Source organism: Indicator indicator, chromosome 18, assembly GCF_027791375.1.
Source record: "Indicator indicator isolate 239-I01 chromosome 18, UM_Iind_1.1, whole genome shotgun sequence".
Taxonomy (NCBI): Eukaryota; Metazoa; Chordata; class Aves; order Piciformes; family Indicatoridae; genus Indicator; species Indicator indicator.
Genome location: NC_072027.1, coordinates 13021887 through 13035635, shown reverse-complemented (window position 1 = coordinate 13035635; position 13749 = coordinate 13021887). Strand labels below are relative to the sequence as shown.

The 13749-nt window shown below is 41.7% G+C and overlaps 1 protein-coding gene across 1 annotated transcript in view; it reads left to right on the top strand.

Annotated features, from left to right (window-relative positions):
* Positions 1 to 13749, top strand: part of RANBP17 (RAN binding protein 17) — a 149492-nt gene that overhangs the window by 119823 nt on the left and 15920 nt on the right. The window contains exon 24 of the mRNA XM_054389044.1: positions 6078 to 6244. Coding sequence (XP_054245019.1) covers positions 6078 to 6244 — 167 coding nt within the window. The remainder of the gene's footprint in view (positions 1 to 6077; positions 6245 to 13749) is intronic.

Genomic DNA, 13749 nt, shown 5'->3' with positions numbered 1-13749 from the left:
GATCTTTTAAGTGCTTTGCCACCTGTACACTGTACAGTGCAGCAGTTCCTGCCTGTAGGTTGGTGCTGCTGGGAGTCTGCCTGTTGATCCTTTGCAGATGGATATATTGGACTGAACTTCAGCTTGACTGAAGTCAGTTTATCAGTCTCTGCTAGCATTCCACATTGCATCTCCTCCATCTGAGATACTGTTTTGATTCATTTGGATAATTCATTAGCATGCCAAGTTTAACCATCTTGGAAACTCTGTTTGAATTTGGATTTAAAAAAAGAGAGAGAAGAAAATGCAGTGGAGACAAATTGCATCCTGGGCTGCATCCAAAGCAGGATGGCCAGAAGGTCAAGAGAGGTGATTCTGCCACTCTACTCTGCTCTGGTGAGACCTTACCTGGAGTGCTGTGTTCAGCTCTGGGGCCCCCAACACAAGAGAGACATGGACCTGTAGGAGCAGATCCAGAGGAGGGCCACCAAGATGGTGAGAGGGCTGGAGCACCTCTCATATGAAGATAGGCTAAAGAAATTGGGGCTTTTCAGCCTGGAGAGGAGAAGGCTCCAGGGAGACCTTACCGGCTGCATTTTGATATTTGAAGGGGGCCTACAGGAAGGCTGAGGAAGGACTGTTTAGAAGGGCCTGTGGTGATAGGATGAGGGGCAATAGTTTGAAACTGGAGCAGGGTAGATTTAGGTTGGACATCTGGAGGAAGTTCCATAGAATGAGAGTGGTGAAATACTGAAACACGTTGCCCAAGGGCGTGGTTGAGGCCCTGTCCCTGAAGACATCTAAGATCAGACTTGCTGTGGTCCTGGGCAGCCTGCTTTGCTTGGAGGTGCCCCTGCTAAGTGCAGGGGGTTGAGAGTGCCTTCCAACCCAATGCAATCTGTGAGTCTGCAATCCGTAAAAGCTGTAGAAGTGGTGGGATTGCAAGCTCTAGGCAAGTGGTTGTGCTTGATCTCAAAGGTCTCATGCAACCTCAACAATTCTATGATTGTATGGTTCAGCTTTCATGCGTTATGTATCAAAAAGTGTTTATTTCTCACTCAAGGCAAGTAAGGAAAGTTTGAATTCCAATGTTTAACTTTGAACTTTCATGGTTGAGATATCAGAGTATAACCATGAAGCATTATTAATTTTTAGGAACATAGATGTTTTCTTAGAAAACTTTGATTTGGTAGAACTGAACAAAATTTTTCATGGCTCACTTTTTTTTTTTCCACATTTCATGCACCATAGATTTTCTTGGCCAGTGCTCTCCTTGAGTTCATCCTAATGTCCTTAAAGTACCTGAAAAAACACACGCCACACAAGACTAAAACAAAGGCATGTAAGAATTTGTAATTTCACCTGACTTCACTGAAGGCTTGTTGCAGTCTATCAGAAGCTATTATGTTCACTTCTCTGTTTGTTTTCACTTCCCTGTTTGTTTTTTTTTTCCTTTGTTTATTCCTGAGACCTCCAAATTCAAATAGTTTTTCAGTCTTTAAGACTTGCTAAATCTAGGCCTGGCTATTTCCCTATTGCCTAGAGAGGATGTGAAATCTCCACCCTTGGAGATGATCTAGATTCTGGACAAGGTCCTGAAGAATCTGTCTGATGTTGACCCAGTTTTGGGTAGGAGGTCAGACTGGAGAAACCCGTTTGGTTTCTGCCACCACCTTTAGAATCTTACTCATATTTTCTCTACATTTCTCACCTGTATTCTCCAGCTTTCCAAAACACTTTTTGATTTTGCCCAAGTGCCTATTCTGCCCCTAATCTTTGTGAATGTCTCTTGCACATAAAGAGTAATCCTTACATTCCATGAGTAGTCAGCTGAAAAATGCTTCTTTTTTACCTTTCATGTTGATGAGATACATTGATTATTTTTTCTTAATATCATGGTTCTTAATATTGCATGTATCAATAATCGATACTGATGTCAGGCATTAAATTCCTCATTCGTGTAGTGAACTGAATATTTTTCCATGCTCTTCTAATGACATTATCCAGATGAACTTCTCTTTGGTCAATTCATAGATCTTAATTTATTTATTTTTAATCATCTCTAGAGTTACTTACTTGTTGCATTTTCTTAATTCAGTCTTCTAAATGTTTTATCTCTTTTAAAATGTTGGTATTTGGGACATTACCAATTGTCAGAGAGTGAAATACAAATTTATTTCCTCTGTGTTACTTGGTCACATACATCCTTCTGCTCTTGGAAAATGGGTAAGTAGATCCAAACACTGCTTTTTTCACTGAATTATATCAGTGCCACTGGAACATCTAAGAATAGTAGGGCTTAGGGCTATGAACCATCTGAGGGGAAATTGTGTTTTAAACTGATTAGAACATACAAGTCATTTTCAGAAATGTTTATAAAAATGAAATAGCTGTCTTTTTATTTTAAAAATTAAATACCAGGAGATCACTTCTCTTTCACAGAAAAAAAAAAAGTATCTGGCTTTTTTCTCTCTATTCCCTCTCTGTATGTGAAACATTTGAGACTCTCGTTGTCAGCTGTAGGATAAACATTCTCCCAATCCTTTCTGAGGACTGTTCATTCTATTGCTGAGTAAATACTTTGCTTGATTCCAGGCTTTAGAAACCACTGTGAAAGAATTTGTATTCCTTCTGAAGCACCTAGCTGTAAATCAGCTATAATGGAAGCCCTCATGTAAGCTTTTATTGTGAGGATAAACGCTCCAATAGTTCTCTTCTAAAGTGTTTACCTGGCTTTTTCACAGCTGACTCAGTGGATCAGAGCCTTTTAATGTAGTCTGCCTGGCATGTTGTCACTAATCTCTGCAAAGCTTTTCTAATTCTCATATGATTAATAGTATAGTATGCTATTCATTGAGGAAAAAGTGAAACATTTTTTCTGTCTTGCTGCCTAATTTAGATGTTAAATTGCTAAATCCATTTACTTTCCAGGTTTAGTCTCACAGGCAAATAAAGCCAGTATTGAACTGTAAGCAATTGATGGACAGGGAAAATACCACTTAACTCTTGCTCCTTGCTTGTATGTGAAAAACTGAACAAAATCTTTTCATATGCAGAGATTCAGCAAAGTCAATGAACTGTTGAAAAATAATTCCCTTTCAGCATGCTGCTGTCGTTGAGACAGAAAGGCATTGTCAAGTTGTTGGGGGAGTTGTTGGCCTTCTAAAAATAATAGAACCCATTCTAACATACATGCTCAACTTCCAGTTGAATTGCAATTGCCTGCATAAGGCAAAAACACAGAATGAAGAAGTGCATGTGAAGATAGCCCCCTAAACACAAAATGAATGCATACTGCGGAAGAAGCAGCCAAAAGAATTAGATGATTGTGATGGTGACTGGTGCCAGAGTCCCCTGCCCACCACCAGCACCTGCCTCACCATCAAGTGAGTCCAGAGAGCTCAGTTGGTCTGACAGATCTACTGACCTCTCACTACATCTGTGCTAACACACATGGAGCTGGTTTTGATGTCTCCTCTAAGCACAGCCTGCTTCTTTTGTGATCCAAATGATTAGTTCATAGGTGATAGAGCTGAGTTGACCAGCAGTGAGAAACATGATTTAACTGCTTTTTTCCTGATTATCATAAGAGTTCATCCCAGTTTCTTTTAGAATCCTGTCTTTATTCTGTCTTCATCACTCATTTCTTCTGTCCATAGCCCAGAATGGGTAGCTCCTTGCAGCTCATTTGTTCTATTTATTTGGCTGGCTGGCTGGCTTGTCTTGCTAAGATTTAGTGAGAACACTGTTCTGCTCCAGCAGAAGGTTCCGCATGCCCAGAAGAGTCATTCAAGGGAGTTTGCTTGACGCTCCCTGTCTGTTATATCCTTGCAATCAAAAGGAAAAATGAGCATAGGGAAGCATATTTGATATATAGTTATGGGCAAATTTAAGAAGCTCTTAACACTCATATCAGATTCTCATGAGCAAATGATAGCATAGACCTGTCTGCTGTCCTGCTAAAATCACTTACTGTCGAATGTAAAATATCTGCTTGTACAGTATCAGCATGTTTAGAACTACTGCTCTTTTGTAAACTGATGATAGTGATTTACTTTGTATTATTCAATTTAGAAAGAAATAGAGTTAAGCACTGGTTTAGAAATACAGCAGAGCCCTCCTATGAAATATGTATTTTCAAATCTCTCACTTGTTATTGATGGTGATTCAATTCCATCATGAATTGCATTTCGAGTTTATATGAAGGGCTGTTTTGGATGAGAACACAATGAGTGCCAGATTCTGCAGTCTTTACTTTGGCAAGACTCATAACTTTGACCTCAGCTTTGTTCTGGCAATGCATCCTAACACCCTGCCCTGCTGCATTCAGTCCTTGGAAACTCACAGGTCCAGTGGAGATAGACTTGAGATGCTCCAGCTCATTTCTGTGAGCTGTAAGATTGTCTCAACTCCTGCTGCTAAGTCAGCTAGTTGCTTTAGAAGATCAAGTCTTAGGAGACCACTTGCATCTTCTTTGCCTGTAAAATGCTTCTTTGGTGTTTACTTCAAATCACTCTTAGCAAAATACAATTAGTTTTTAGATGCTGAAGGGTTAATAGTGTCAGCACAGAGTTTAAGGAGTTAAACAGACACAGATCAAAATACTTCATTGTCTAGAGGGATGTGTTTAAATGAACACTGCAACGTTGGCAGGCCTCCAAATTAGCCTAGTTTAAAGAATTCAAGGTACATTTAATTGGATCCTTCTAATCCCTTTTCCCTCAGAATGAGCATTTTAACAGTTTAATTCCTTTTGCAACCCCCACACATCCCTTACTCCAGTGGCCCATCTAAAATAAATACTGTGAACTATAAGAGGCCTAGACAAGTTCTATCTGAAGCTACTGCCAACAGGATGGAGTCCTGAATGTTCCACACATTTGGATCTGATGTTTGAAATTGCAGAGTATCAGTTAGGGCTGAACTTTGCACCCAGCAGGTTAAACCACCACATGTATACAAGGAGCTCCAGTTGGTGTTGGTGTCTTGAGGAACCAGCAGTTTGTAACGTCGCTTGGGGCAGGAGGATAGAACCAGAGCTGGGAAGCAGCACAGTTGTAAGTGTCGAAGTCACAGCCACTGGTCTTGGGGCCAAGGAGTATCTCAGATGTCAGGCCAGAAGGAGATGGCAGCTGGGCAGGGGTAAGGGTTACAGGGGGAAGATGAGAGAAGCGTGCACGAGAACCAAGGGCCAGTGTGCTGTTCTCATGGTGCTGCGTGGCAGCAAGCACAAACCTCTCACAGCAGCAGCACAGCAGGCAACACCCAGCAACAAAATCACTTCCATAAATCAGGCAGGCATACTTACCCTGCAAATAGGTTTAAGCTTTTCATCTCCCTTGCTTATAGAAACAGTAAGTACAGATAGAAAGTGGCTTTTGCCTCTGCTCTTCAACAAGATCCTCCTTTGCTGTCATGACGTTCAGTTTTGGGGACTTTAATGTGAAGGTATTTGGTAGTGACTGCCATGTGTTGTCACCAGCCATATTTAATGTACTTGAACCTACCTGACTTACTAGTTGCTAAGCAGAATGACTCACTGCCTGTTCTGTGATCACCCCTCTGCCATCTTTAATGGCCCTTGATCATTGTTTGCCACCAGGCATAGACTGTAAGATGTCTGGGGCAGAGACACATTGTGAAACTCTACTTGAGAGAAGCCTGGACAACAGCTCTAGCTGATGCAACCTTCCCCTTTCAGTAAGCAGATCAAACCAGAATTTTAGTTTCCAGGAATCTGGAGCCTTCTGAATGTAAACCTGAATACTAGTACAGTGTCAACCCTCATCCTGCACTTCCCAGTGCACAACAGTGCAGCTGCTTTCATACATTTGTGAATGGAGTTCACTGGAGTTCACAGGATCTTCAGCGCATGGAGCTATCCACTTGCTCAGAAGCAACGGTTTATTACCACTGTGTCTTAATAAAAGCAGTCTTCAAAGCTAGTCAGTTCCTCTATACAAAATAGTCTTGTCAATGTATCGATTAGCCTAATGTCAAAGAGATTATTACAGTTGAGCTCTCCAAGTACTATAAAATGTCATTATTAATTATTCTTTCATGGAAACGATTTCAAAACTCTTTTATTTTTTACACAGATACAGTTGTCTCCTCCAGCTGTTGCACTAGTTTAGACTACATTGTCACCTACCTCTTCAAGCACCTTGCTAAAGAAGGCAAGAATACTCTGAGATGTAGAGAGATTTCACAGGATGGACAGAGATTGCTTCATTTCATGCAGCAGAACCCAGAAGTTCTACAGCAGGTGAAGTAGCAGGCTTTTTTGTGGGATATTATTACATTTCTTGGTTGTTGTTTTTTTTTCCAATTTTTTCCTTTTAGTGGCACTGAACACCAGAGTAGCATTGGCTGTTTAGTAACAGAATAAACCTCCCTCCACTGATATGCAGCCCTGAGTAGCTTCAGCTCATGGCAGCCAAACACTGAAGATAGTTTTGTCGCACTGAAAAGTGTAGGTGCCACAGTTGGCTGTACAGTATCTTGGAACTTGGTATTTAATTTTTGCTCATAAAAATAATTGTGTGAAATCATCAATACATTCCTGCAGACAAACGGGAAGGAAAGCTCTCTAAAGTATTTTAGGAGGAAGAAGAAATTCTGGCATTGAACCACACATTTTGGTAATGAAATGTGTAAATTGAATGGTTGTATGCTATTGAGTTTGAATATTTTATTTTGCAGTACATGACTCAGTGGGATTTTTTCTGTAAAAGGTAAATACAATAGAAATTAAATCTCATGCTTCTGAAGGGAAGTGGCTGCGCTGCTGCTTAGGAGAAATTTCCCCTTCCCAGCCCTGTCAGGCTTCTCACAGCCCAAGTATATTACAGGGAGATCAGGATGTTCATAGCTACATAGTTCCACATTTGCTCTGTGCCACATTCTCTTAAAATCTCATTAAGCTATTTGAAAATACCTATTTACAAGACTCTCTGGATTCCCAATGCAGTTGCAAAGATCTTGTTTCAGGAGACATGTTTTGCACGTCTGGAGGCTTTTAAGGAAAAGGGAAGTTATTAACAAAACGCAGATGATCAGTGTGGTCATCTTTGTGTTTCCCTAATAGGCATGCTTCTGTTTGCAAGGAGCCTAGCATACAGTCACCACAGTTACTGTTGTTATTTATTTACTGTTCTAATTGAAGGGGGAAAAGTAACTAATGGTAGCTAATACATTTTTGGCAGTATATAGCATATTGTGAGAACATTAATGATGTTTATTACTGACATCATTATCCAAATATGAAGTTTCCCCTTGTTATCTTACAAATTCTTATGTTTTAACTGTCTCATAAGGATTTCAGGAAAATTAGCAATGAAGTCAATGTGTGGGGCTGTCAGCTTGCTCACAATTGCACTGTGTGTGCAAGTGACCTGAACGTGAAGAACAGAACAGCAGCCTGGGCTCAGGACCTTCCTGCATTTGTGGCAATCTTGATGTAATACCTTGTCTGCTAATAGGCAGTAATCTTTCACTTCACAGCATATGACCAGGCAGTAATCTGTCTTTATTAACTTCAGATTCTGCAGAATATGTTATATTTATTTTGAATGCAGGCTTTCACATACTCTTTTAAATATTAATGGCTGGTCTCCAGTAGTCAGCATAAATATGATTTGCATTAGCACTAGTCATACCATATTGAGTGCCTCTGATGTCAACTACTCAGTGTACTAATATCTGACATCATCTCCCGAGGTCACTGACAACTTTGACCTTTATTCTCATGCACAGTTTCTGTAGTCTCAGAAGCTCTTTTTTAATTGATTTGAAATTTTGACTCTTCCCTTTATGAGGCAGTAAAATTGATAATTATTCAGATGGGAACTGAGCGCTGAGTGAAAAATCAATTCCACCCGCTCTCTGCTGCGTATAAAATTACTTCCGAGTCTGCCGGACTGAACGGATGGCCAAGGTAAAAGCAGCAGGCAGAAGTAGTAGAGAGGATTAGCTGGACGAAACTAATAGCCTAAAGGGATGGCTTTTGAGATGAGGGAGTGGGCCGGTAGGGGGTTATTATCAGCAATGATGGGACTCATTGATCATATGTTTACATCAGGTTTCCATTGGGTTATAAATCAGCCCTGAATAGAAGCGGAATCCAAGGCCTCGTGTTTTAACCAGGGGGACGGTCTATTAGATTATTCTCACTTTCACACTCAGATGAAAAGTGAGACATTGATTATTCATCGGCTGGCCATTAAACACGGGGTTTATAGATGATTTGACTATCGTGGAGGCTAATGAGCAAGGTTGCTGCTTCATAACCAGCGGTTTCAGTTTTCGAGACATCTGTGTCGGTTAAGTAATGCATAACCCTATTAAAAGGAATGGGTTACAAATTGCTTAACAGTTGAAAAACTAGACCCTAATGACTAATTGTGCTTTGAGTTGAGAGAGGTTTGTCAGCTCTTTAAACTAAACTGATGCAATGATAACTGCAATTATTTACTAGTTAGAACATTTCTTCCAAGTTGGATCTCTGGAAGTAGTCCGGTAATTAGCATTTCCAGCAGCCCTTGTGGAGGAGCTCAGACCCAGCCGGCTCGACGGGCCCCTTTCCCGTTCCGGGCTCTTGAGCCGGGGTGCGGACTCTCCACCGGACACCTCCCGGAGCGCCAAGCTCCGCTGCTCCGCGACCGCCGCTTCCCGCCCTCCCGGTCCTGAGGCGGGGACAGCCTAGGGCGGCCGGGCGGCTCCGCGCGTTGCAGGGGCACGGTGACGCGGGGGCCGATGCCAAGCGGGTCGCGGAGCTGAGGAGGCGGCACCGTCGGAGCGCGGTGGGCGGCAGTAGGCGCTGGCGGTAGGTGATGAGCCGCAGCGGGGCGGGCGATAAGAGCGCGGCGGAATCGCCGCCCCCTGCCGGTCGCGGCGCGGCCAAGCCGGACCGGGTCGGGGAGCGGAGCTCTCCGGGAGAGGAGCTCTCGGGAGTGTCGCAGCCAGCCCTGCCCTCCCCTCGCTTCCCTCCGGCCGGACCGCGGGGCCGAGCAGGGTGACCGGCGGAGCGGATCGAGCCGCGTCTCTGATGGCGAGGCTGCTGCTCGGGTGCAGGACCTCCCAGCTGTGAGCGTGTGGCTGGCCGGCTCCGTGCGCGCCCACACGCGGGGCACGCTGGTGGCCCTCAGCAGATCAGAAACAAGTAGCAGAATGATTTCATCTCTGTTATGCTCGGACGCGGGCTGCTGAGCACTGTTCGCTGCTAAATGCGGCGACTGAGCCTCTGACTGCAGCTTGGTAATTGTGTGTGTGCCTTCAGCTGCTTCAGTCTCAGAGCTGTGTAATTAAACCATATTAATGCTTTGTTTGCTTACATATGTCCTGTAGCAACTGTGGGTTTTTTATTAGGTTGGTGTGACTGTACCAAAGGCAGGAGCAGCAGAACACAGAAGTGAAACAACTTCTTAATACTTAGGAGCAAGTCATGGCATCCTTTTGAAATGTTGACTTTGGCCCTGCTTGCCACAGGCTTTGTTCCCCCTGGGTGAGCTACTTAGTCGGAGTTTAATCTGCAAACAACTGCTTTATGATGGTGTTTTACAACTAAACTGAATTAACGTGTGTAAAATAATTTGAGAGGTATGGATAGAAAGCAGTATCAAGTTTATTAGGTTCAGCTATTGCTGCTACATTATGTTGTGTGCTGAGCATCTTAAATAACTTTAAAAGGCTCCTACTTTTCTGTGCTGTTACTTTGGGACTGACAGGTAAGGCTGGTATTTGCTCCACTTTGTAAACGAAAGTGTAATTTTTGGTTTTAAGATGCTACCTTTATCTTCTGTTAATGCTTCTCTTGCTGAATTGTATACATTAGGATGTCTGTTTTGTTATGGCCTCGTAAGATGATATCCATGTTAGTTCTTTCCAAAAATCAGGCAGTTTTTTCAGGTTTGTTGCAAAATTCACCCATAGTTCTGACAAATGTTCTTTAGAGCCATGCACATTAGGTAAAGAACTCCACAAAGCCATCATGGAAGTAATTCTGTGCTGGATGTGGAAGAGGTTAAGTAGTTGGTTGGAGAGAGACCAGATTTCAGTGATAGGTCAGTGTTTCTTTCCTGAGAGGTGTGTTAGGTACAGGGTTAATGAAGAAGGGAGGGTGTTGTATGGTGATGATATCCTGAGCATCGTTTTTCAGGAGGGTTGTGTGGTTAAGAATAAGGAGGGCTTTTGGTGAGCTTGAACATTGTACCAGTGTTAGGGTTAGATGTGCACAGTGCCCACAGGACACAGCGTGTGTTCAGAGCAATCTCAAGCTCACATGGTGGAGGTTGGAAGGAACTTCTAGAAATCATCCAGTCCAACCCCTCTCCAGCACCCGCACAGCAAAGTTTTTCCTTGTGTTCAGATGGAACCTCCTGGGTTCCAGTTTGTGCCCATTGTCCCTTGTCCTGTCACTGGGCACCACTGAACAGAGTCTGGCCATCCTCACCAAGTGATGAAGGTGCAGTAAGTGACAGCATAGCAGTGACACATAGAAATGTAAACCAGAAAGTAAAGATGCCAGTAGATGGAAAATCAAGTAGCAGTACTAACATAAAAACACTTTATAAATTGCTGTTTCCTTTTCCCCCCCCCCCCCTTTTAGGTAGTAAAATCAGTGACTCTGTGTGTGTGTTCTTTAGATAAACCTCAATGCCATGCACAGCTAGCGTGGAGTTATGCACAGCAATTGAAATAAAAACCTGAGGCGGAGATGTGTTGGTAATGCACGCTTCATGGCCTGTGCAGAAGCACTTGCATACAAGCACATCACAGAAATCAGAATTGTACTGGCAGAAGGCAGTGGAGTAGTGGTGCTGAGTACCTGAGCACCTTGAGCCCCATATGTGACCAGGCCAAACCCACAGGTGCTGTTGTTCCTCTGCTTACAATTATCTGTATTTAAAGGCTCAGCTGAATCCAGATCAGAGTGCTCAGCTTTTGCCAGCTTGAGACTTGAAAGGTTTGATACAGCAGTGAGAAGGATTTTTATTGGGACATCTGTTTTCAGCCTCTTAGCACAATTTAAAAATGTTATCCAATACTATCATAACTTTCTTTATTAATTGAAAAGGATGGAGATGTACCAGCTGTAGCCCAAGCCAGCAGAGACTTGGGTGGCTAAGCAACAGAAAAGGCACCATATTGAGTGAGCCAAAATTCAGTCTCAGAGTCATTTATTTTAAGCAGTGACAATACGTTTAGACTCTAGTGTTTCCATTTGATTGATGGTTTAATATCATATATAATTTTTTTTAATGAAGGGAACGCATTTAAATATGTTAACATTTGCACTAGTAGTCTCCCATGTACATAACTGCATTTAATCATTACTCTGATTGTTTTTGTGGTCGTGTAATTTGTATCAGCAAAATAACTATGTCAAAGCCATCTTATCTTAATGAAAAATAAGGTTACTTCACTTCTTACCGCACGTGTAGGGAAGCAGCAGCAGCAGCAGCCGCCTCAGTCCCAAGTATATTGCTAAATGTATAGCTATCACTGCATGAGGGCTGTCAATTAAGAAATAAAAAAAAATTAATGAGTTTAGTGTCTTTTCTAATTCTGCTTTGTTGAAAGCCTTGTTGTGATTCGTTGTCATGTGAATCGACTAATTCAATTTTAAGACTTTTAATGTTAAAATACATCATCATTAGTGATGTATCTGAAGATTTCACGCTCTTAATAATGGTGCTAAATCAAATTGGGAATCTCCTCTTAATCATCCAAGCTGTGCCATAGTTCACACAAACACTTTTGGGGACAGGGAGAAGTTTAGTTCCGCAAAGTAACAAGTATTGTGCAGAATTCACGGATGGAAACAAAAAGCGGTGCTTGGGCTTGCAGCACGAACTGCTGGAGGTGTCAGTGTTGGATGTGCCCCCTCGGGCTAGGCAGCTGGTGTATGTATGCTTTTGTTTATCGGTTACTGGTTTATATAGCCTTTAGGCCAGCACATGAAACAATCGTTCCTACAGGGTCAGCTGCTGGTCAGAAGCAAAGTAAGAAAAGACTTTGCCTTAAAACGCCTGGACCATAATTTCAGTGCAGCTGGCACCTGCTACTGGTGCACAGCGGGAGGGTTAGAGGTCAAAGAGGCAGTTGTTCTAAACTCAGTGATGGCTTAAAGGGACTTGTAGATTAATCTGCTTTATTAACTTCTGTATATTAGATAACTATTGCAGTGAATGACAGTCCGTCTTTCTGAATAAGTCCCTTCACCTCTTTCTTTTAAATTGGCTTTTGAGTAATGAATATTAAATAGAATACATTGCAGGGTAATTAAATGAAAACATTAGGGCAATGTTGTTTTACAATCATATCTATAAGTTTCTTGTATATTTATCTTGCATTATTACTGCTCATTGCTTCTTGCTAGCAGAACAAAAAGCATAAATGTTTCAATTAAAGAAGAGGAACTGGCTATATTTCTCAATAACCTCATGTCTTCTCCATTGCATAAATATTTTCAAAAAGCAAATAAGTTTAAGGAGAAGTATAAAAATGTTTTATTCCTTGTTTACTCGGTGCAATGTAATACTTTATGTTACTTGGAAATGTTCACTTTCTACTGGCTGTGGTTGTTTGGTATAAAACACGAAGAGGTGCTGGTTTGGGGAAGGGCAAAAAATACTGTCGTTCTCTAGAATCTAACTAGTGATATGAATTGCACCAATAATTTTGTAAAGTTCACATTATAATTCAAAATCCAGTTAGAAGTGATGCTTGCAGTCTGGAAAGAAAGCAATATCTTTACAAAATGGATAGGGAAAGGTAACAATCCATTCCATGACCTGCTACTGGCAGCTTTGCCACGTGAGTAATGAAACTCACTCTGAGGGAGCAAACACCTTCCACTTGCCCTACTGGGAAAATAAATAAATAAATGAGATTTAAAATTCTAGAATAGCAGCAGCTTACAGTGATGCTTAAGTTCTGTTGGATAGGATAGCAGTGGCCCATAACAGCTTAGAGCAGATGAGATGATGCTTGTTTAGAGATCTGGTGTTTGATAAGGCAGTGGCTGTGGTGTTCTGGCCCAGTCAGTGTTCATTTGGGGCCAAAGAAGGTGTGTGTCAGGTAAAAAGGACTGGTTTGTAGCAAAACATCATTTCTGATGATTGGTACTAAATACATGGGCCACTTCATCTTGGCTGGCTTCCTCAATATAAGAATTGAACCTCAAAATCCACTTTTTTCCTAGGCTACTAAATTGCCATTGGTTTTGTTTGTTTGTGATCCTGAGAGACACTTGTGTGGTCAGAGTGTCTTCTGAAATCATGAGATCCAGAAACTTATTTTACAGAGGTTTTTCTTTGGTAGTTACTTGTTTGGGAGTTCAGGGCTTTTTACTGAAAATTGAGGAGTATTTGCATGTCTCCAGGAACCTGGCACCTTTTAAAATACATTTTAAAAATTACCAATATCACAATAGATTGATGGGATTCAGGAGCACTGTTGGTTTATCTCAGCTTAGTTTGGCATGGTTTAGGTTTGTTGAATTTAACGTGGTCAGCTCCTCCCAGCGCTTTGCTGGGTGCATCAGAGACAAGGCAGTCTAGCTACTGAAAGAGCACCATGCACAGAGGACTACTACAAAACATGGGATTTGACCTTTCAGTCTAACCATCATTTTGAATTCATGATTTGTTTACTTTTTAAAAATATTTTTTTTAAAAAGGGGGTGGGAAATAAAAAAAAAAATTAAAAATGAAGTGTGTGCAACCGTTCTTTAAAATCTTTTTAGCATGACAAGTAAAGTAATCTTCC